Source organism: Leuciscus leuciscus (genome assembly GCF_965113295.1).
Source record: "Leuciscus leuciscus genome assembly, chromosome: 11".
In the NCBI taxonomy this organism is placed as follows: Eukaryota; Metazoa; Chordata; class Actinopteri; order Cypriniformes; family Leuciscidae; genus Leuciscus; species Leuciscus leuciscus.
In genome coordinates this window covers 3,243,930-3,269,265 of record NC_138735.1, presented here as the reverse complement: position 1 = coordinate 3,269,265, position 25,336 = coordinate 3,243,930, and the positions used below count along the sequence as shown (strand labels likewise).

The window sequence follows — 25,336 nt, the reverse complement described above, 5'->3', positions numbered from 1 at the left end:
CATAGTTACTTAAGTGCAGTGCCATGGAAATGTGTGTTAAAAAGTTGTGCTTTTTTGTTCTGTTTTTTGTCCACCCCTGGTTCTTATTTGAAGTCGCTCCATGTTGAATACAATAATTAACCTTTCCAGTAGCTCTTTATACAGTGATGGATTAAGAAACAGATAGGCCTAATTCAAGTGCATAACCACCTTCCCACTCACCCCCTTTTTCAAAACCGAACCATACACATACCCATCCACATCCACACCCACACCAACACCCACACCCACACACACACACAATGTCCTGCCATCTCCTCTCATGAGCTGAAAAGGTACTATTGTTTGTTCTGCAAACACAGGACACACCTCGTATCCACAGAGACCGGAGCTCATGCCCCTAGTCCTACTGCACCTCAGGCTTGTAAAGAAGTCAACCACACACCTTCTTGCAACCTCTTGTGCAAACACACAGGCCTCCACCTGAGAGCATCCCTTTGCACAGCTGCTAAGAGCGTAGGGGGGGATGGGAGGATGAGATTACTGGACTGGCCTTGGGACGAAGGCGGAGACACCGGGAGTAAAAGAAGACTCGGAGGGGAGGAAGGAACTCGAGGCTTGCTAACTCCACCAGCATTCCTGTCTCCCACTTTCTTTTGTAAAAATGATCTTGCAAGTTTAGACAAAACAGTTGGTCACGTTCAACTTTTCACGTCTTTGTGATGTCTCGAATTTGACGCACGTCCAGAATCAACAGACATTTCCGGTCAGGGCAGTGTGAGTAAGGGCTTACTTGCTGTGGTGCTCACACTACACAACGAGGTTTCTTGTCATGTGTTGTCGGTATGTCACAGTAGCGCACATATTACACAACACAATGCTGACGAGGTGCACAAAGTTCAAGACGTTTGGTTTGGGCAGTTCCAACAAACAGAGGAAAATAAGAAAGTTTTCACTTAAATTTACGTGAGAAATTCACGCAAGTGATTACGAGATTTTTCACTTTATACCATCTGCACTGTGATTGGCTGGATTAGTTCCACCTTGTCGTTGCATTGCACACACTACATGATTATGTGGCGATAATATCAAACAGGTTTGAAAATATTGCAGCGTCTGTGACTGGTCGAGACTGATCTACTCATACTTAATGAGCATCGGCGACCACCAATTTAGCCGCGGGTGGTTTGTTACAGACCATGGAAATCTGTGCGACAACAAAATCCAACCAAAAGTCGTGTAGTATGAGCTAGCGGTTTTCTTTTTAAAGTTTCTCATCCAAGCTAAAACGTTGGAAAATGCTTACATTTATTGTATTGTGTGCATGTGTAAAACATAATAAAAGCTCTCTGACGTGATGCAATAATTTTATTAGCAAAATATCCGTCCAGGTCGCACTCAATCGCTATTCCATTTATCTTCTAAAAAGCAATCGTCCTCATGTTTTGTTACTGGACATCAATTGCGAGTTACAGTCATCTTTGAAGTAATGTAATATGAAGATTGTACAAAGTAACATTTATCTTTAGTAACACTGTGAAAGTAGCACATAGTTGGCACATGCGTCAAATGACTGGACATGACGTTATTACTGTGGACTAAAGACCAAAACGTACAGAAAACATGCATTTTCAAATAAATATGGATTAGTGTAGACGTAGCCTAAGATGCGTGACTATTATGCCATGCAAAACTCTTCCTGAAAACCACTCCCGGTCCACTTAGAAAAATGCAACCTCCCAGAATCCACCGCAAAACCCTAACAGAGTCATCACACCAGGAGAATAACACTCCTCGATGACAGGTCAGCCATTTCCAAATAACACCAGGCCACGCTGATTCTGTTTAGGGACATCAGCATTAGAATAGATAGCAAATGCTGATATGCCGGCTACTGTTTCCAAAATAAATGTGCCTTTGTGATGGAGCCGGCTGATGTGATGGGGGTTGGGTTAGAGAGGTCTAGGGCTCTAAAGTGGACGCTCAAGCCCAATTTTGAGCTGCAAATTCAAATGGCCAGGTGAAAAGGTAGAGGTGTGTCTGCCTCACTGGTCTGGGGTTAATGGTACACCGTCTGGCTCCCATGGGAAACAAGGAGTCAATGGGGCAGGCTCTGCTGACGTGCCCCTGAGGAGACGGCACAAAAGACAGCGAGCTGGGTTCTTTCTTCTCCTGAAACCTGGCCTTTCCCATCAGGGGCTTTGTACACAATGAGCAGACAGAAACGCTGCCCTCCTTCAACACCTACTTCACAGCAAGCCAACACGCTCGGATATTTCTGAGGGACCCACCCAGATGACATGTGGAAAACCATGAAGTCAAATAAATAATGTAAAAATCTGAGTCTACTTTTAAAAATCTACTTGGATGAATCTCATCCAATTGCAATATGTTATACAATATTATGAAATGTGACATTTTCACCCACTAAGTGAAAAAACCTGACTCTAAACCTGAACCAGACCTGCTCTCCCATGCCTCACTTCGTTTTAAACAAACACTAATGGCATTTAACTTTTTCCTGTATAACAGCTGTGTGCTTCAAAACAACTGCTTGTTCAAATGCAGTATCATCCAACCTGTCTGTGCCTGTCAATGAGTTTATAAGAGGGAATGAGGGGTAACATTTCAAGACATCTTCATCAGAGTTAGTCATCAGTAAATGCTTTGGATACCTCTAGTTTCCATCCATCCACAGCATCCCACAAAACATGTCTGTCCAAGGAAGTGTTATCATTAACCAGGGAGTTAGAACTCCACTCATGAACTTTGTTACCAAGTGCTTGGGAAAAGTAGAGCAGAGGCAATAATAAACTTAATCAAAGAGCAGAGAAGATAACCAGGCTGTTGATTGCCTCATGAGAAGACCAGATCAAGGGTCTGTCTGAAAGTACAGCCTTTACAAAATGCATGTTGCATGTCAGAGATCCGTTAAAATGGCTGCTTAGCTCATCCTTGGGGGTTACTGTACTACTAACCTGAATTGTTTGGTCGTGCAAGTTGAAATTGAATTTAATAAAACTTTTGATACTCGTACAGACATGTGAAGAGTCGTAATTGTCAGCACATAGGCCTACAGTTTAAAAACTTACAACATCCTCATTTGGGTGAAGCGCCCTTGTGTTTGATGTGCAAAGTGTCTGTTTTGTCTCCATCAACGTTGCATAACTTGTCATAAAGTGGATAGTGTCTCTGTAATGTCTTCTCTTAGATTGCAGTCATTTCATTCAGCCATAATCTTTGAACAGGGTCAGTGGGAAGTGGATAAGTTATAAAGAAATTCAAGGCCTGTAGGAAACTTAACTAATGCCAAAAGTTTTGTTGCACTTCTGCATTGTTTTTTGGCTTTTAGACCACTATAGATTTGTTCCCAGATTTCAGGTGTTACTTCATTTAAATCCTCGCCTTATGATGTCAGGATTGGTCACTTTCGAGCTGCATGTCTGTGTTTGTGATTCAACTGCCTGTGTCATGGATTGCTAAGGAAATGGCCTATCCCACAAGGCTGTGTGCGAGTCTGTTAAACCTCGGCTGAACAGGAAATGGTGGATACTGGATGTTACTGTTATGATAACTATTGTGCTACATTAAGGGAATTGTTCATCAGAACTAGTCAAATAAAAGGTTTCAACGCAAAGCCTTCATATTTCCAGGGAAAAGCAGACAGGAAAAGTTCTGCTAATCTGACTCTTTTTGTTAGATGGTAAACATTAAATGCTTAATCAGGTTTTGCTCTAAGAACCTCTCGCCAAGGGGAAAAAAATAAAAGCGTTTAAAGTTCTCCAAAATCAGTGGAGGAAACCAGAACTTTGTCCATTGTTGAACTATGTGACGGTTTCAGCTAAGCCTGCTTGCCTTTGTTTGAAACTTGTAATTGTTCCTTCCTGCGCGTTTTAACCCCTTTTATCCTTTCAGGACCTCACAATGTTGAGGACTGTCACCCACCCACCAATCTGTACCCACTCTGGTGCCGCCTTACATCTGATGGGACCCTCTTTATCAATGTGTGGGCAAACATTAAGGGGGTCCATAGAGATGGAAATGAGGCCTTTGCGGCCCTGCAGCCGAAACGCTAGTGCCCTAACGCCTCTACAGACTGTAATGGAATAACAAAAGAGATTGGTCTGTAATGACCAGCCGTCCTTTGACTGCTACACTCTCAGGGCTTGTGTGCTTTCTTTCATTTCTGTACTGGCTGATGTCACTCAGATTCGTCACTTGGAGGTGGTTTCAAGCTAATTGACACCTAAAGAACAATACAGAAGCATGAATAACATGTTGTGATGTCCAGTGGAGGATAATGTACATTTGTGCAGCTTACTCCCAAATTTAGTCTATTGTGTTTTAAATATAGACTTGACTTATTTGTATAGAAGGTGACACCTAGCATACTTTAAAAAAATAAATAAATTATGTGACACCATATGCACAATTAATAAACAAAATCGTTACATTGAAGGGTTTGAACTCTAAATAACATATATTTCATTTTCACTGTCAGCATTACAGACATTACAGTTCTGAAAGCTACTTTGGCCTCTGAAACATGATGTCCAATGAAATTAAATCTGAATTTGCTGCACAATGAAAGTGTTTTTCATGCTGCCGATCGATTCGTAATGTTATGCTGAATGATCACATTGTATGTTGGCAAGCTAAAATTGAGGTGTAACGATAAAGCTTTAATTTGAATCATGCCACAGATATAGTTTACTCCATATGGAGATTCAATACGGCGAAATATAGACAGAAAGGAACTCTTTAAAAGATGTTTTGGGTAAAAGCTTAATTGGCCCCTTTTCTTGTGTGAAATGACATTTGGAAATTGCAACTAAATGCATCAGATTTCAAAAGTTCTCACTTTTGGCTCGTTCTTTGTCTGTAGACTGCCTCTACAGCCTTTTGTAGGATGGTCAGCCTGATGCTAACCACCAAGCTGCCACATTTACAAAAAATTGTGACTTTAACGCTCTCAGCCTGCAAATTCTCCTCTGAAGTTCCAGTGCCTCCACCCCCCCCCCCCATTCTAGATGAATTGCTCCCTTGTAGGAGCGTGTCCTCAGGCAGACGCCTATGTAGGGGAGAGCCCTGCACAGCAACTCTGGAGCGGTACGAAAGGGGAAAAAACAATGTGACTCTTATTACAGGCAAGGGAGGGAGGAAGAGAGGGGGGGGATCTGTACGTGATGTGATGCTAGGCTAGGCTAGGGAGTCGCTTCAGCACAGATGAGAAGCCCTGCGCGTCAGCACACACTGGAGTGTGATGGATGACCCCCTTCTGCAACCGCCGGCCTGGTTGTCACTCAGGCGAACGGCAATAGCAAACAGCTGGCAGCCTGAGGTGTGATTGGCCGGAGGGAGTCACATGGGTTTGGCTTTTGGGGGCGTGGCCTTAAAAGTGGGTGGTGGATGGCCGTCACAGCACCAGTTGGCTGATGTTTTGGCCTTGTACTTTGGCCTGCATCCTTGCTTTTGGAGTTTAGGCCATGTAACATTGGAACAGAAGCCAAAACTGGGACGGATGGGAGGGGAGGTGCAGGAGTGATTGAGTGAAAGAAGAGGCAGTGAGGGAATGCACACTGACCGACGATAACATCGCTGTCAGAACTGGGCCTTCGAGGTGTCCAATAAGTTCTTTCACAGATCTTTTCTCACACCAGACAAGCGTTCTTTTTCAGGAGAGGAGAAAAAGCGGTCTTGACAGCCACAAATCATGCGTGGTCACTGCACGTCTGTTTATGTGTGCGCATTTGAGCCGCAAAGAGATGTTCTCAGCATCAGCTCGATGAAGGCCGTATTCTTCTTTGCTTTACAAAGAGCTCCATTATAAGTGCTGTAAGAGGCATATCTGCCTAGTTCTCTGTCAACACCCCTCCAATGGTTTTCCTTTTCTTTAGTCTTTCAAATAAATGATGGAGAACCCACTGTGGTGGATCTCCAGCCTCAACTTGACCAGCTAGACTTTCAGAAGTGTGTCAGTCGCATTTTAGCATATTATTCACAGTGAATCTTGACTTTGGTTGAACTGACTAAAATGTTAGTACGTTAATCTTGTTTGTTTGAACACTTTTTTTTAACATAATTAGCATCTTTGTTTGTTCTTGATATTTTGTTCTCTTTTAACATTGATTCGTATGAGGGAATCCCTTTGCAATAATGGTACGTTGACACAATTTCAGGATGCGTGCACAGCATTGTGGGCCTCTTTTTCAGCATGACTTGTAGGAGCTTGCCGTTTTTTGCAGGGCTGAAAAGGCCTGGAGGTACCCCCGCCACACCTCCTCCTCTTTCTACTCCTTGTCTCTTGTGTTCTCAGGTGTACAGTGAATTTAGAGTGTATTTCATGAAACCAGCAGCCACACCCATACCTCAACGGTGCATAAAAGAGAGATGGTTATCACAAGTGTCTCTATACTTTTATTGCGACGTTTGGCAAGCATAAGTCAGTCATTATGTGGCTTTTAAGATTAGTTTTTTTTATTTTACTTGCTTGCATTCATGCTCACTGTTATGCGTCCAGTATGCTAAATAACATTTTTACTTTTTCGGTTTTACTTGAGTTGCATCACATTTTTGCAATACTCTGATTTCATTGAGCTAAGTTAGCTTTGAGCATTCTCTGCATTCATTTTTGCCTTAACTGTTCATGCATCCGTTTCTCCATCCCTCATTATCACCAATGATGTTCAAACGGAAGTTTTCAGATGGTAGATTTGAGTTGCATGTTTACAGGACCCAAACATAAGTCAGTTGGTCTAGTAGTTGCTTTCCATGCATGCTATAGCACCGAGTGCCGGGGCAGAGTGCAGAAGACGGATGTTTGCCCAGGACAACCGCCTCCCTCTGGGTCCTACGCCACTGAATCCGACAGAGTGCAACACAACAGTCAAGAGCAACGTAGGATCGCCCCGCTGTAGCCTATTAACTTGGCCTGATACTCGCTGACCGTTGTCCCGCAAAGGATCATCCGCCCACCAAGAAAACTGTAGTAGACCAACCAGGAAAACGTTCCAATGCTCTACAACAGCTGCCAACTCCTGCTGCCGAGTTGACATCTACTATTTGACCCATAGTTGGGAGGCAGAGAGGGGGTACTGTCACTTGCCCATGGTGAGCCCCTATAACTCGTGGTAGGGCAGGGTCGTCTTACTCTCCCGTACAGGTCCTTTAGACCTGCCCACTAGTAGCTGAAGCGAGACGTATACACTAGGGATGTACCACAATTTTGGCTGCCGATAATTATTGGCCCGAAAATAGCATTTTTGATTTTTGGTCAAAAGATAATTATTTTTTTGAAAATATACGCTGCTCAGGTTTCCCTCTTGCTCTCGGTGTGCACTCGGCTCAGTTGCTCACGGCCCTTGCGAACGCTCCACTCATGTACTACTCATGCTCATCGGAAAAGCAAAGTCCGGTCAAATAACGCGCCGGTCAAATTTCAGTGTAGTAGTAGACTTGTTTCTGTTTGCAAAATAGCCGTGCTGTGCTGAAACATGGTGTAGTATTAGCCGTGCTGGGCAATGCTGGTAAAATGACGCTACAATCTCGTTCACTGTTCATCCGCTCTGCTCACATGCTCTAATGATAATAGCTTTGTAGGACTATACATTATTTGGATAATTGGTAAAAAAAAAAAAAAAAAAATGAAATTGTTAAATCTGATTCTGTTGCATAGAACTTATTAAAGAATAAAATATTGATATTTAATAATACATTTTCTGTCCAATTTTAGTGTTACTTTCAATAAAAGTGTGGTTATGTTATTGGCTAGTAGTTTTTAAATTCTGTAGGGATGCACGATATATCGACCACCATACCGGTATCTGCCGAGATATGTTGATTTTTTTTTGTTTGTTTTTTTTTTTTGTTATCGGCCCGATAAGAAAACTTGGTCGATATTAAAGCCGATAAATAATGGATTATTTCCTTCAGCTGAGACACTTCAGATTTGCACTGTTCGCCATGATGTGTTTGAATTGCTTGAAATATGATGGGAATCACTTAAAAAGAAAATACAGTAAAGTGCAACGTGCAGCACAAGTCTGTCATATAAGCTACATAAAAATTATAATGAGAACATCATTATAATTGTGTACTTGAGACATGGCTTTTAATGGTGAGACTTTTGTTTTTGTAATCAGGCTCTCAAAAGTACATACAAATTTGGATTTAGATTTATCGGTCAATATATCGGTTATCGGCTTTCAAATAAAGAATTATCGGCTATTGGTAATTTTCATATCGGTGCATCCCTAAAATTCAGTATCATTAAAATGATTGAATTTAAATAAAAAGTCTAATGTTAATATAAAAAAGCTATTTATTTATAATAATAGCCTATAAAAATAGTTATTGAAAAGCATCGAGAATTTTCAGTTTCGACCCAGATTTTCATTTCGGTGGATCCCTAATACACACACTGAGGTTTGGAGATCCCTCTGTGTGCCTCTGGATTTATGGAGCTGATCTGTCACTGCTGACCCTCGATGAATGTCCCATTTGTTGCACAGATAGACAACTGTCAAAGGAGAACGGCATGGGCCCACTGCGTCCTTTCTGCCATAAAAGCTGCCACATCGGTCAGCTCTGCCGAGAGGGAGGGATTGGGGAAAAATGGGAGGAATTCCCATGTGACTGCTTCCCAAGAGTATTTTATTTTTCCATGTATGAATCAAAAGTTCCATTTTTGCACATAAACGCATTCAAAACAAAATAAAAAAAAACCTGGTACCTTTACAAGACCTCTAATTACTCAAAACAATGTCAGTGAACAGTGGCAGTTTCAGTTGCACAACGCAGAAGTCTTCACATCCATGCGTCGTTCTCACAGCAAGTCGAGTGAGAAAGGCACCTTAGCAACAACGGCCCAGGGAAAGATCTCTTGGTCTTCCTGCAGGAACATGTCTGTTAAATAAAGGAGTGATCATAACAACAAGAACAACAGGAAGGAAGGAGATTAGATGCTCAGATCCTTTCACTCATTCCTCTACACCTCACGCACCGTTTAACCAAAGTGAGCATGGGATGAGCGTCCCCATGTAGTCTCACATCATTGTGATTCTTTTCATTCATGGCTCTTGTTTCTCCCTCAAGGAAGAGTTTTAAAATGGCTGCCCTGTTTTGGATGGACTGGTGGGGACAGCGATATTCTTTGAGAGAGCTTGTGCACACACACACACACACACACACACCATCTGTAATGAGGGGTGGACAGTGTATGCTTTTTCCAGGCAGCTGTCAATGGCACACTGATCTGTCAGCATGGACCCTGCATCTGCACTCCTCTGTAACTCACACCACAACTCTCCACAGAAACCGGGCAAGAGCCAGCGTCTGTCTTCGCTTACAAGAACTCTATCTTGGTAAAACCAGCCTCTTTTGTGCGAGAATGCAGTTCTTTCTCTTTCCGCCCATGCATATTTGCATGGATATGGAGATGAGACTGTGCTGTCCTCAAACCTCACCCATGTGACCCGTCAACCACCCCACTGTGAAGTCTGGCAAATCCAACGCGCCATATGTGTCTTTAGGCTCAAATAAAGACCCACCATCTGCAAAAAAGAAGGGTAAAAGACTTGTCCCTGTCGCAGGCACCTGTGAGGTTTGACAGCCGAGTCGTCCGTTGCCAAGGACCCCTCAATTTGCATGCTTGTTTACGTCGTCTCTTAACCTCTGAAAAGCCAGGAACTATCGCGCCTGTTCCACAGCTGAGTCCCCATCCCCCTTAAAACACCCAAAGAACATGTGCGTACCAAGAACCAGATCTTCCTGTGCATCCGTGCAACTCTTCTGTACCCAGCAAGCAATTTCGCGTTTAAAAGACGTCTAATAGACGTCTAAAACAAGGCAAAATTGGGTCTGAGAGAGAATTCTCAACCATATCCCAAGAATAGACTAGTTGTTTCATTTAATCTCTTTATCTAATTGATAACTAGTCTATTCTTGGGATATGGTTTAGACGTCTATTCAATTTTCACTGACAGCCCAAATTTTGCCTTGTTTTAGGACGGCTTGGACGTCTTTTAAATGCGAAATTGCTTGCTGGGATGGATCTATCTGAAAGCCGTTTAACAAGATGAGCACTGTATTTTCAAAGAGACTGATTTGGAAGCTTTGCAACCCTTTTCTCTTACTGAATGTGAGATGCGCGCACAGATACAGAGCTGGTTTGCATGAAGCAAGCTCACCCAAGGCAACGCAGCCAGGGCTGATTTGGAAATGAAAGCCACTTCCTGCGCAGCGCAGTTCAGCTTGTTGCCTTTTATGATGTATACTCGACTCAGGTGTTGAATGAGTAAAACAGTCGACCACACAGACAGTCATGGATTGATGCCACAACTTCATTTGCAGAACTCCCCATTTTGGTCAAAGTTGAAGCGAAAGTTTGTTACTCAAGTTTTTTTTTCTCCTGTTGTTAGTCATGTTACCATTAAAAATCTGTCAGCTGATAAAACTGCATGTGCTGTATTTGGTGCCACTGGTTGAAGCTAGGATCTTTGCAAATTTGTCTGCAAAGAAAAGGCAGATAATCATGTAGGCTATAAGGAATTTTGTTGTTGAGAAAATAAGCGGGTTTGGTGCCGTGCTTTTGTCCTCGTTGGTTTGTCCTCTTCTCTGTTCTGCTCTAATATAAACCATCATCTGTAAAAGGAACTCAAACCTCACTGGAGTTTCCACATGTTGCCACACAATGGCTGGTCAGATGATTTCAATTTGCTACGTCTTTGATTTTGATTGCATCGCTGTCACTTCTGCTGAGTAATTGAGAAACTTCCTGAGGGATGCTTTTTTTGTCCATTCAATTACTAATACCATATTCTTTGGTATAGCTATTTTTATTTGGACATGGAAACATAATACCGTTGTGAACTTTTATCATCATGGCATTCTTTGAAGCGTATATACGTGTTGTAACTGTCGTCTTCAATGGTCATTTTTAGTTTTCGAGTTATGCAATTATTTGAAGTTGAAGACCGTTAAACTGCTGACATTTATGGATAGCTTCCTGAATAATTACCCAGATTAATGGCACAAACCGCCTCCTGTCATAGTTGAGTATGAATTCATGTTAAATATGTATAACGGGACTGCGTTATTGCATTGTGTTGGCTATAACTTTACATCTCAGTGTGACTGCATTTTCTACTTCTGATGGGATTGCTTGGAAACTACACTTTCTTCTTCAAAAAGGACTTGGTAACAAGCTTTTAATACAGTGGGCAATTGTCTTTTTTGGCATAGTCTAACTGAAGTAATTAGTATCAGCCCTTCTGTAGGCTGTGTGTTTCTGTCTTGTAGGGTGTACGGTTTGCATTGATAAGGATATGAGACCTCAGGGTGGTAACCCCCCCCACCCCCACCCCCTAACCCCCCTTCCTCTCCTCTCCGTCAATGTCTCTGGTGTTTAATAGAAACAAAGCAAACATGCCAGGGAGTGAGCAGTTAACTTGGTGCCGTCTTTCAAGCGTCAAACTGGCCCGTCCCGTTTATCCAGATTCTCACTTCGCTCTTTCTCTGCAGTTTTTTTTTTTTCCTCTTTCTTTCAAACCTTTATTTAAACTCTTTTGAACCTTCCTCTCTTTGCACAGGTCCAATCTCCTCTCTTTCTTTCACTGTTTTTTTTTTATCTTCGCCTCTCGCTATTGAAACTGATATTGAGGGGTGATGTGCTAGGCAGAAAGCAGCACTATCTCAGCGCGCCAAATGCTCTCAAACATGTCGGTTCATGCACTTGTCCGTGCCTGTCATCCAGCCCTGAAACAGAGCAGTAGCATTCTTTCTCTCTCTCTCTCTCTCACACACACACACACACACACACACACACACACACACACACACACACACACACACACACACACACACACACACACACACTGAAGTGCTTATGCTCACACGCGGAGGCGGAGGTAATCACATAGTGGGCATACACAAACAGGTTTAACCCAAAAATGGATGTACCTGCTCTCATTAAACACAAATTTAGCCTAAATGAAGCGGGTTCCTGTCATGCAGAAATGACATGTGACCTGTAGCTGTTAATTGTGGCACCTTTCTTTGATTATTTTTTTTAAACTGGTTAAACTTTTCTCAACAGTCTAAGATAAGTTCAAGATAACTTCAACAGTCTAAGATAAGTTCATATATCTTGACTTATCTAATTAGTTGTGCTTGCAAAGAAAAGCTCACTATTACTGATGCTTATACGTTAGATGTGTGGAATAACTTGAGCACTGTCTGCTACTGTAATGAGTGGGAGTGACAGCGATTTAAGTCACGTTACTTAAGGCAAAGTCATATGACTATTTTGATGCAAATCTAGGAAATTACCCTACTGTTCAGAAATTTGGGGTTGGTCAGTGTTTTTTTTATATAGATATGTTTTTGAAAAGTCTCATGCTTATTACCAAGGCTACATTTATTTGATAAAAAAAAATAAATGCAGTAATATTGTAAAATATTATTACAATAAAAAAAAAAAAGTTTTCTATTGTACTATATTTTAAAATTAAATGTATTCCTGTGATCAAAGCTGAGTTTTCAGCATCATTACTCCAGTCTTCACGATCCTCCAGAAATCGGCATAATATGCTGATTTGCTGCTCAAGAAACATTTCTGATTAATCAATAAAATAATATTAATTTCTTATTATTATTTATCAATGTTAACAACAGTAGTGCTGCTTCATATTTGTGTGGAACTTTTTTTTTTGATGATTTTTTTGATGAATGGAAAGTTTTTATAAATTACTTTTATTGTCATTCTGATAATGCAATTTTTTTTTAAAAATTTTTTTATCATACAGCCACCAAACTTTTGAAATGTAATGTACTTGGAAAATGTGCAAGTTTATTCATACTTTCTATTTTATTTACATTTTAGCGTTTCCATTCATCATTTTATAAGATTTATCCGAAAATCTCGTTTTTAAACCGCAAACTGCAAAGCTTATTGTTTTGTTCCATATGAATGTTTTCATAGTTTTTCCTATTTTAAAAATGCCAGTGGTAATGCTTCAGGGATGCTGGCTGTGTGTTCCTGGGATTCCTCGTCCTTTTGTTTTCTCCATTTCTTTGACTATTGTGTGATTCACACCAAAGCCAATAACAGTTGCTGAATACAGTCAGTATCCTGTCATCATCATCATCATCATCATCATCATCATCATCATCAGAGCAATGCAACATGGGAGAAGACACTGTGGCTGGGTGTGTTTCACAGGGGCAGAGCAAAAAAATAAAAATCATTTCACGTGTACACACACACACACACACACACACACACACACACACACACACACAAACTGGCGTGGCTAAAGACCACAGCAATCTAAAATGTCTCCTCCACCCAGGCCATTATACCTGCCTCTTTGCCTCTCAATTAGGCAGTCTTACCAGCCACTAATCTGATAATCTCTGTCCTGTGTCTCTCATCCCATCCTCCATCTCTCTCTCTCTCTCTCTCTCTCTCATCCCTTCCTCCATCTCTCTCTCTCATCTCTCCTCTGACGACTCCTCCGCTTGTCTCTCCATCCCCCACCAACGCCCAAGTTTCCTGTGAACTTTTTATGGTCATCTGTCTTCAGTCTGTTAAGTGTCTCTCTCTCTCTCTCTCTCTCTCTCTCTCTCTCTCTCTCTCTCTCTCTCTCTCTCTCTCTCTGTGTGTGTGTGTTAAAGACACACTCCATCACCCCTTCGTCACGTCTCCTCTCTTTTCAAAAGCTCCTGCACAAAGAGGATAAAGCTACGTAAGTCTCTCCTCCTCTTCATCTGTGCATCTCCGTATCCCGCTAATGGATGTTAAAACGGGCCAATCACTGATTAGTGATGCAACAAATGATGCTGAACAACTTCTTACTGTGTTTATTAGTAGCAGACCACTTTTTTTTTTGGTGCTGATTTTAGGTGAGAATTTATTTAAACATTGGGTGATATAAAAAACATTATAAAATACTAGTAATAAAATACTAGTTCCAACAAATAAGTAATTTAGCAGGTTGGGATACTTTTTATATTTTAGCAGCTTAGTTAAACATAACAGCAAGTTAAACATATTCTAGTGTACACTATGATTTTCTGCAATATTACAGTATAGTGTTCAAATGTTAGGTAAAAAATTAAAATTGTTTTGAAAGTTGTTTCTTAAAGGTATAGCGGAGGATGTTTTACTTCCTGGTGGGTAACCTATACTGTTGGTCCTCCTAATTGTCAATCATTCTGGTGAATCAATCAAACTTTTCAAAAAGTGGAGAGGGCGGGTCTTATCTAAAATTTGGAAAGATCCTCCGGTATACCTTTAATATATTGCAAATTATTACAATTTAAAATAATAATTTTAAATGTTCAGTATATTTTAAGATGTAATTTCTTCCTGTGATCAAAGCTTGAATGTTCAGCATCATTACTTCAGTCTTCAGTGTCACATGATCCTTCACAAATCATTCTAATATGATGATTTTCTGCTCAAGAAACACTTCTGTATATTATCAGTGTCAAACGCAGTTGTGAATAGTTGAAGGGCATTTATCTGAAATGGAAATCTTTTGTAACGTGTTTTACTGCCTTTTTGATAAAACATTTTTTTATCATTGCTATATAAAAGTACTGTTTTTTTTAAATCCTGACCCACAAACCTTTGAACAGTGTCGCTATATGATTTTTTTTTATTGGAAAAGTGGCTTTAATGCTCCTTGTAACAATTTCCAAAGTCAACCCATCGCAGATTTGATTCTGATTTAAGTTTCACAAACCCTTAAGTACACAAAACGTGTTTAATTTTTTTTTTAACAATCACTGCAAGTAATAGTAATAAGTGAGTCAGATGTTGATTCAGAAACTGCTCTGAATGATTCAGTGAGTTCATTCAGTAGAGGATTAGTCAGAATGATTCAAACTGGTAGTTTCAGAGTCATTTGAACAAATCATTGAAAGAATCCCTTCATAAGAGTCAATTGTTTGTGAAGTGAATAGAAATGTTACTGAAACGTTTAAAGCGATTGACAAATTTCTGCGGTGTATTGTTTTAACTGGTTGACCCCCTCTATGCCAAACATTCAAGTGAACAGCAGTGTCTTGATTCAGAGCAGCCTTTGGGGAGAGATTGAGTTAAACTGCACCACGACTGCGGGTCAAACTCCAGCCACTGAGATAGAGATTCTGGGTTTCATAGCGCTATGATTCAACACGGCAAGTTTTGCAATGATTTTATTACTTTATAACAGATTTCAAGGTCAAAAGTCTGTGGCTCATCCCGAAAGAAAGTGTGTGTGTGTGTGTGTGTGTGTGTGTGTGTGTGTTCGTTCATAGGCATGCATATTAAACTCCCTCTTTGTGGTCTCCCTGCAGTGTGAGCAGTGGTTGCTGACACACGAGGTGCACTGCGGTCCTCAACCCCGAACGACAGCAGAATAATACGAGGACGGGTAAATATACCTCACCGTCCCGTCCGGTCCGAGCCGAGCCGAGCCGACCCGAGTGAGCATCCTCACTGTTTGCACATTCAGCATGGAAAACTGGCCTGCTTATCAAGCCCTGCCCACAAGTTTCACCTGAAACTCCTTTTATTTCATCCTTTCATCCATGTCTATTCATCTTCGCTGTTTTAAAGTCACAGCCACACTCATACTGTATAGTTTGCCACACATTTTGACATCCTTGGCTCGCATACCTTTCCTATCATTCATCAAATTCAGCTGTTCTGCTCTTTTGCAGTGTGCATGCGGTCCAACAACAGTTCAATCTAGCCATGAATGCCGCTCAATGGGCTTTTGGATCCATTTAGAAATGAGTTAGGTAAACAAAACAGATGTGCGAATCTCCTGTTTGTCAAGTTACAGTTTATTATTTTGCTGCATAAAAGCACGGAAACCCTTAAGCTTGAACTTGTAATCTGCTTTCAGCTCATGAAGACTTCACATACACACACTAACGTCCTCTGCATGAAGCTGGGATCTATCAGTGCTGCGATGTCTTGTTTTAAAACTCTTGTGCTAAAAACATGAGATGTTTTTTTGGTTCAGGTTGGGTGGACATGACTTTGCATCAGATGCAGGAAGGAATCTGAAATATGTTATTTGTGATTGTTGCTTTAAAGGAAAAAAATTTGAAAAGATGTAAAGACAAAATACCAGACAAAGGCCGATCTTCAAACCAAATGGAAGTTGACTTCAATTGGCTTCAGTTTCAGGCGTTGATAAAGCTGTGCAACGCCAAAGATAAAGATAGAAACTAGCATTGTCGTAACACTTTACTTTACAATAAGGTCTCATTTTTAACATAAGCTAACATGAACTAACAATTGTACAGCATTTATTAATTGATAAAAAAAAAATATATATTTGTTTGTATATTTATTTATTTATATACATTTATTTTTATTTATTTTTTTATTTATTTGTATATTTTTTTTTTATGTTAAATGTATTTGTTTATCTAATTAGCTAGAAAATCACATTAACCAAGATTGATAAATGCTGTAAAAGCATTCATCGTTGTTATTTTATGTTAACTAAAGTTAACAAATTGAGCCTTGAAGAAAAAGGGGTGTTTTTTTTCTGTAATTTATAGCTTCAGTCTATAGTTCAGCCTAAATGAGAGTTGCTAGCTACATTTTCGGCTGCTCGTCCTGCAGTGTTCTCAGGTAGCAGGGTCAAAAGTCAACATTCTCTTCTGTAAAACAGCTGTGCTATCTAGGTGAAAGTATGATGCTCCCAAAGACACATTATTTTACACAAAAGTACTGAATTATATACAGTAATCTGCCTTTGACTGTCGTTCATCTGCTCTCACAGTTAAATCCTTCTCTCTGTTTCACCAATGTTGTGCTGTGAAAGTCTTAGGGCTGTTAGATTGTTGCTTATCATTATTAGACTAAACTAAAGAGGTGATGTGCTCAAACTAACCTCTGACTCCAGTGATTCTGAGTCATGGCTTATTGCTCAAGCCTGCAGTTCCCCAAGCTCAGACTTGTGGCGCATTTGTTAAAAGTCACTGAACAGGACCGAACCATTCATCACATACCGACAGGGCATGTAACATTGATAACAAAATTCATTAGATGTCGCCAAGATAAAAGTGAATGCTCTCAAATCGGCAAAAAGACACCTTTTCTACTCAATGAAACTTTTCTAATATGGTGTGTGATATGGTTTTTTCATAGGTTTTTGGTGGGATTTTGAGCTTGTGGTGGATCATGGTTGTATGGTGGTTGGGCGTGAGGCGTCTTTGATAGGTGAGGCAGTCTGTCATCCACCAAAAACCTGTTTGAGTGGCTGCAGGTTCAGAGATAAAGGTGATACTTTACCATAAACAGTCATAGTTTAGCTTGTGGTTCATTTCATGAAAACAACTGAGATTTACAGTGATGGAGAATCATTTCGAGTATTAAAAAAAGCCAGTAACCAGTAACTGAGCATAAACTATTTTGATGCTGTTGTTTGTTGGTAGATCTTTACAGTGTGTTAGTGTGTGTTTGTGCTTAGCCACCCATTTTAAAATGTTTTTTGCTTAGCATATCTGTTTCTGTTCTGCTCTTGGGGCATTGAACTGATTTTATTGAGGAAGTATTTAATAAGAGGTCTGTTTTTCTCACAGTACTAGATTTAGACTGTTTTGATCACATGTGATTAATTGTGGAATCCTGGTAAGTTTAAATATATTATCTGGTAGTTCTTTGGTTAGTCGAGTTCAGTTTGCTCTCTGTAACACCCTGAATCCTTCTCTTACATGTCTTCCAAACCACTCACTTTCAAGATGGAGACTTATCACAACCTACTGGCATGAAGCCCACAAGACTTGATGTCTCATTAAACCATACATTTTCTGTAGTTTACTGATTTTTTTTATTTTATTAATCTCAATTGGAAACCTGGTGACAATTGTGGGTACTAAAACATATCTAGAGACCCCTACATTCTGCATTTTTGTTGTGCTATTATAAACATTGCTGTTTTATTATTGTATCTGACTTGCAATGTTGGATCTCAATATTCCAACCCCAACAAAAAGCTTAGTCACCATGAAACGATAACAGCACTTAGAAAATGATGACTTTCTACTTTCAATCAATTCCTGATGGACAACATTAGGTCCAGCTCTACATTTCTTTGCTTGTTTATGAAGCTGTTTCACTCGGATATACATCACAATAGGGAAGAAAAGTCTCCATGCCGAATTTAACAGGATGCATCTCAAATTTGTTGCTTAATTACAGCTTTTAATAGTCTTGGAAACTCACCATTCGTGTGGATCAGGTTACAGGATTTGCCTGATTGCTGTAATTTTCATAGTGGATGGCCACACAATATACCCTGATAAGGAGAAATTTTTGCTTCAGGACATTTCTTTTTACTTTGGACAGGGTTTATAAAGTCCCATTGTGTTTTGCCTCGAGCACAAAGCTAGTTCAGTAGGCCATTACGTTAAGATAAGAGGCTTATTCCCATCTCAGAGAGGGAGGCTACCTTCAGACTGTCAGTTTTTGGGATTGACAATTGCTTTTACTCACAGGTGTGTGAGTCTCGATTTCCTGTTGAAACCGCAACTTACTATAGCGTTAACGGGAGTCAAGCCTGTATTCGCTTGCCAGTAACCACACTGACCAAAGTAACATCAAAGATGGTGGCATTCATAAAACTAAAGTCTTTTTTGGCACGAGAAGAGTCCAAAGCGTGCAAGTTCATCTGTCAAATCTTCATTAACTGACAGCAGCTTTTATATTAGTGTCATGAGAGCCAAGCATTTGAGTCGTGCGTAGAACACAAAACTGACAGAAGTGGCTCCTGTGGAGAACAGTGACTGGATCTAAAACCTAAGATGACACACAGCTCATATCTCCATCTCTGTAAGTTACCGAAACCACACATAAAACCCAAAACACACAGTAGACACACGTTTTTGCAGCATAGAGCGGCTCTCTCGCACTGTATGACGTATCACTGTATGTCCAGTTCCCTTCACACAGCACAGGTTTTCCGAGAATGAAGTTGTAATAATAATAATAATAACATGTTTATTTTATATAGCGCCTATCTGCAAACTCAAGGTCGCTTTACAATATGATACAAATAAACATGACAGTAAACAAAGAAACAATATGGATAGACTGAAATAGATAAACATGACAAGAATCAGATCATAAAGTCAGGGATCAGAGAAACAAGAAGCAAAAAGATATGTTTTAAGGTGGGTTTTGAAATCATGTAATGATGGAAGGTCGTGAATGTGTTGGGGAATAGAATTCCAGAGAGTGGGAGCAGCGGTACCAAAGGATGATAATTTATGCCGTGGGATGAACAACAGAAAAAAGTTGGGTGTGAGTTTGGTTATAGAATGCGGTTGTAAATAACTGAATTGTGTCTGAACGTAACCATATTAAAAACTCTAGTACAGGACTGACCACCGTACTGTGTGAATGTGGCTGGAAAGAGCTTGTGTAAGACTCAACGGTCAACTCTAGGGCGAATGAGCGGGCGAAAGAGTGTGATTTACGTGAGTAAGAGAGGGAGTACTAGTAATATTCCTTCCACTCTGTCCTAGTTTGGCCCCAAACCAGCCCCCTTTCTCTTGCTCTCTGTAAACATAGTGCTCTACTGATACCCTGATCTTTGCCCTTAGAGAGTAAGAGAGACTGAACGTGAAAAGTTCAAGCTGGCAGGCTGCACACCACTCCATAAACTAAAACGAGAGGTGTGCTCAAAATTTTGGTGACCGAATGCTCCGCCTTTGTCATCGTTTGTGTGTGAGGATTTGTGAAGCTCGGTCTGGCAAGTCAGGACAAGATTCTGGCTCAATAGGCCCCAGTTTGAGTCACTCAAACATATGATTGGTAGGGAGGACAGATGCGAGGTGGGAGAGAATGGCTACTCTGAAACCCTTCTTTTACACCAAGATTTTGGGATGTTTAGTTTCCGGGAGTGTAGCTTCCTTCCTCTACTGCCTCGTCTATCTTTGTTAGCTACTACTTATTTCACACAAGAGTCTGCATTTCTCCTGTCTCCTTTTGAGCGCTGTGATGTTAAGGAAGACATTGAAAGCTATAATAAACAGCCAACATATGGTCACTGGATTTTTTTGCAATCTCAACCCCCTCGCCTCATTGCAGACCTCTCTACTATTTCTCAATTTAACCACAAAGCGGGTTTTTTTTGTTGTTGTTGAGCAAACAAACCCCATTTTAGCTTTCTCCCACTCAGGAAGAACTTTTATATCTTCATCCTTTCCCTTTATAAAAGCCATTCAAGACTAAGAACAGTGAACCGAACGGTCGCTCCATGCAATATCTGTTTGCTTTTAAAGTGCATGTGTCACTTTTGTCAGTTTGGCTTGGAGCTATTGTTTGACAGCCATCCTTGAAAAGCCCAACCCACCTCGGCTCTGTCATTTGCATCCCAGAAGCCAGGTCAATTACTTTAATTAGAGCTCCTACTGAATGTAGCCTGGAGGCATCATATGAGGAAGGAAAAGCTCTTGTAATGTCAAGGTTTTTGACTAAATCGTGCATTGGTGACTTGAGTTTGTGGCTAGAGGGGGATGCTTTGGCTTCAGGCCCAAGTTTTAAGGTAAATTTAGATTAGGAATGCTTCTCCAATAAATAGTCAGGTGCTATTTGTACTATTTGGCAGTGTCATATGTGTGTCTCGTGGTAAAGTAGGACAAGCTATTGAAAATTTCAATTGTCGAGCTAAAACCAACTTTTCGCCAATTGTGTAGCATCACAAATGTGTTGGCTGTACATGTAAAAACAGAAGTTCTCAACCTTTTTGATTCCAAGAAACAACCCCCACTTGCAGAATTTCAAGAATTTGAATGCTTGGCGTGTTAGTTTGGTAAATATTTCAGCTACTTTTCTAATACCTCATTTAAGATTTTCCAGAAGAAAACTATGGTTATAGCTAGTGGCTAATTCCAACTCACTCCCTGTTGTGAAAAAATAAATAAAAAATTGGGTTGTAAAGAAATGCAGTCAATGTAGTCAACCTCAACTCATTTTAGAATAATTTAGAGGAAAAAAATATGTTTTTAACTAGGATGAAAGAGGAAAAGCAGTGAGGGACAGATGGAAGACGAAACAAGATGGAGTGAGACAGAGAGAGGGGAAAAGCAGAGGCATTCTTGTTTGCTCGGTTTGGCATCGTGTGAGGACTTTTCCACCCTTGTGTGCTTCTGACTAACACAAAAACACTCAAGAAGCTCACATAAACTCAAGCACACGCAAACACATCCTGAACATATTCTTCACTCATAGTGTCACCGAATCATCTCTGCTTTCCCAGAGTTTGACTTGTTTTAACAAGGATGTGCAAGAACCTCTTTCTGTCTTTTGTGTGTGTGTGTGTGTGTGCGCAGGATAGTGAGAGTGATGGGTGGGAACAGATGTAGTAACAGCAGCCCCCCAACTCCCTCCACCTCCACTATCTCCCGGCAAAGGAGCGAGAATCTTATGACAAGTACAACTCTGTCTCACTCACTCTCGCCTCAAACCCCCACCCCAAATCCTTGCACAACTCGAAACCTGCCCTGCTGTTGTGTAATCTCTTGTCTTTCTACCTCTAATCATCAACAGAACCCAACAGTATCTCGCTTGACTTTCCACACCCATCTCTACGAATACAGGTTTTCCCTCCTTTCCCTTTTCCCACTGTGATCTTCTTGTTTTCTGTGTCTTTCTGTTTTTCTCTTCAGTACATAATACTAGTATGTCTCCCGCCCCAAAAATCAACCACTTTTCCTTTTCCCAGCAAAAACGTCCCGCCCATCATGCAAACGTTCTATCAGAGGAGTGGCTCATCTTGTCTAATGAGGGAAAACAGACATACATCCACGCTTTAGTGTGATTGGTGGCTTGGATACAACTTCCCTTCAATGCACTCCAAGTTATCAGATGATGCTTTTTATTCTTGTGAAAGTGTTTTTCTGACCCTTTCTTTTAAGTTGAATTAAAAGCATTGACAAACTGATGAAATTCTATTTTAAAAACTCTTGAGTAAAAAAGTATTAACATTTTTCTTGCACATGGCAATCGTTATTTTCAAAAAGGTTTTAAAAAGTATCTTTCAAGTTAAAAGGATTTTTTTTAATACAAATATCATGAATTTTTAATCCATAATTACCATTAAATATTTGGGGAGTCAAGCATGCCACATGAAATTTTACAATATCTGAACTAACTTGCCTTGTCATAAAAAGGCCAACTTAGCCAATATCTTAAGACTATCTAACTTTGACACACATGATGCGTCTGAAATGGGTTGGTACTACATTGGATGAATAACAAACTTCATGACTTTAAAAAAAACTGCAAGGACATTCATGAGAGTCTTCTCTGACATACTTTCCTATTTTGTTTTTTATTTGTTGTCACTACAGTGATGTTTGGTTGATGAACACACTTGTCAACCCCCACTTTGGTTATTTTGAGGAGCAAGGACTCAGAAGAGGAGCTCTAGCCGCATTTAGCGCTAGACTAGCAGGCTGTTTTTGGAGGAATTTGGTTTACCTCCATTTGGCTACAAGGCATATGTGAAGTTTCACTTATTGGTGCAGAGTTGGCCATCCCTGATCATATCTACCATGCTGTTCTGGTCCAGCCAACAGCAGATCCTGTTGTCCAACTGCCTCGTCACGCACACGCACACACACTCGCATTCCCTTGTCCTCTCTCCAAAAGAGGAAGTTGCCCAGACTGCAGAGGAGCTTCCTGTGTGGTTGTGGATGGGGAAACGGCAATTAGCAAAGAGAGTATTTCGCTTGCTTGTTCTTTCTCCATCTTTTTTCCCCTCCCAACTCAGTTTTTCCCATTCTTCCTCTTTCCACAGCTCTCCCTCCTTTAATTTGACCACTTTAGCAAACTCTTTAGTCATTAGCACAATTGTTGAATCATAACCAGCATGTTTTAGGCCATAGTACATTTAGCATCTCTCATCATCCCCACAGGAATGAACCCCCTCATGACCTCCCCATCTTAGAAGTACCGCTTAACCCCCCCCCCCCCGCTCATCCAGATTAGCATCTACAGCCATCTGCCAGGCCAACACCCACCAAAGCAGAGATATGCCTGTGTGGTCGTGTGTAGTTGTCCGAAAATTGGGTGAAACCAGTCATAGTTTCATAGGCCACGCCCTATTCAGTTTGCCTATGATGTTGCAAGTTGCTTAACCCAATCAGATCAGTTATTTCTTAAACTTGGCTAGGAAAGTAATAAGTTCTGCATATTTCACGAAGATTTTGGATGTCTTCGGCGCATTCGGGCGGCCCGAGTTCGAGTCCCAGCTCGTGGACCTTTCCCGATCCCGTCCCCTGTCTTTCTCCCACCTCGCTTCCTGTAAACTCTCTACTGTTCTGTCACAATAAAAGGCAAAAATCACCCAGAAAAACTATATAAAAAGAAGAAAAAATATCAAGCATGGGAAATTCAGTGTAAATAAGGGCCCATTCACAGAAAAAACAAACAAAAAAACAAACATGAAACGAGAGCCGTGGAATAGAAAAACGCAAGATCTTGAGATGCCCAAGCATCTCTTATTTCTTATTTTAACCTAACCTATTAGGTTAAAATGTAACCTGTTTTTAGAACGCTGTCATGTGAGAGTCTCTGCTAAAGATGTGAAATGCAAGAGCAATGGTTGTTCAACTAGTGCATGTTCACATAGAAAAACAATGAAAAAGTACCAAAGTGGAATGCAGAAACGTGTTCTTATATGAAAGTGTGGACGTAGAATACAGAATGAAACTTCAAACTTCAGTTTATGACATCAAACTTTGTGTATGACAACTCTTACGCTCTTGCGTTCGTGCGCTCATGAGCCGGGCAGACACACTACCGCTCAGACAGGTGCTGGAGCCATAAAGCACCAAGAGAATGTGTGTACTGTGCCTCATCTAGAGAACACACATCATGTTCTGCTGACTGGGAAAGTGCCCTGTGTAGTGTACAGCTGAACAGTTTTCTATTCTCAAACCGTTTCTCTCTTGATTTAGATGCTTTAGACAAGGAAGCTGTTCTCTAACTAGCTATTTTCTGCTCATGAAGTTTGAATATTTTTATCATTTTATGATTTTATGAAACTTATTGCAAGACTATTTGAATGTAAGCGTGTCTTCCAGTGCACTCAGAGCAGCTTTGGCTATCTTTTTCTTTTTTTTCTCTCCATAGTTATGGAAAATTCAAAGGAGGAGACGAGAACAGAATCCGCAATTTGCACCCAAACTGCAGAAAAGGTGGAGCAAAGCGATGATGTCCAGAGCCCCGCCCCCACAGAAACACACACAGGTAGAAATCTATTTACGTATCTATCGTTCTATCTATCTATCGTTCTATCTATCTACCTACCTATCTATTGTTCTGTCTATTTACCTACCTATCTATCTACCTGTCTATCGTTCTATCCTTCTGTCTGTCTGCCATTAATGCAAAGAAATTAAAACATCCACAGAGGGTTCTGCCAGTGTAGAGGAGGAAGGAAATGAATGGGAGAATGGACAGAATAGAGCAGATGGAGAGATGCATGTAGCCGATGGAGTGGACTTGTCTCCCATTAACTCCATGATGAGCACTGTGATGAAAGCACCTCAACTTAACGACGTAGTAGACTCCGCCCACACCACGCCCAATAAGGTGCCAGTCAAAAGCCCCAGCACCAACCGCAGTGGAAGAAAGATCCAGGTAAGAGGTTATGAAGAGTAAGGGCGAAGGTCTCGTACATATGTGCTAAATCAAATAGAATCAGAAAACAGGAAGTGTTATGTATATGTGGATTTACATGCATACATCCAATTTTTAAATATATATATATATATATATAAAACGGTAAAATAGAAGGAAAGCAATAAATTACGTTTCTATATTTTTATAAATGTTTCTTAGTATGTTGTGCAGCAGATGCAGTGTTGATGTCAGAAACAAGAACTGTTTGAATATAGATGTATTTATGATCCAAACTCAACCCTGAATTTCTAACACTGATTCATAATCTCAAAAAAACAAACAAACTCACGCTGACTCAGTCCCCAAATTAACCAATCAGACGAGCCGTGGCAATGTCCTTGGCTGCATTCCAGTTACCATACTTCTACTATACAACAGTTTGTACTTTGCTGCTGATGAGAAAGTTGATTAGTTCATTTTAGGTTAATCATACATTCAGACACTCCACTGTCATCCTTGCACATTTGACATACTATTTTTTATTTACTATAATGGATAATGGAACACACTAATCCTAATAATACAGCACTAAATGATGAATAGCTGGTGCATATACAGTCAAACCAATATTTAATCATACACCTTCAACATTTCTCACATTATCACAGTTTATTCGCTATAATTTAGAAAATCGTAATAAAATAAGACGCAAAACTC

General features: G+C 40.4%; 1 protein-coding gene across 3 annotated transcripts in view; it reads left to right on the top strand.

Moving 5' to 3' along the window:
• Positions 1-25,336, top strand: part of rreb1a (ras responsive element binding protein 1a) — a 52,539-nt gene that overhangs the window by 8,027 nt on the left and 19,176 nt on the right. The window contains exons 2-4 of one of the 3 annotated variants that reach the window (XM_082184299.1): positions 15,322-15,398; positions 24,128-24,244; positions 24,408-24,637. In XM_082184299.1, the coding sequence (XP_082040425.1) occupies positions 24,130-24,244; positions 24,408-24,637 (345 nt within the window). In that variant the 5' untranslated portion in view covers positions 15,322-15,398; positions 24,128-24,129. Of the gene's footprint in view, positions 1-15,321; positions 15,451-24,127; positions 24,245-24,407; positions 24,638-25,336 lie in introns of all 3 variants that reach the window. The other 2 variants (XM_082184300.1, XM_082184298.1) reach the window with 2 other exon arrangements.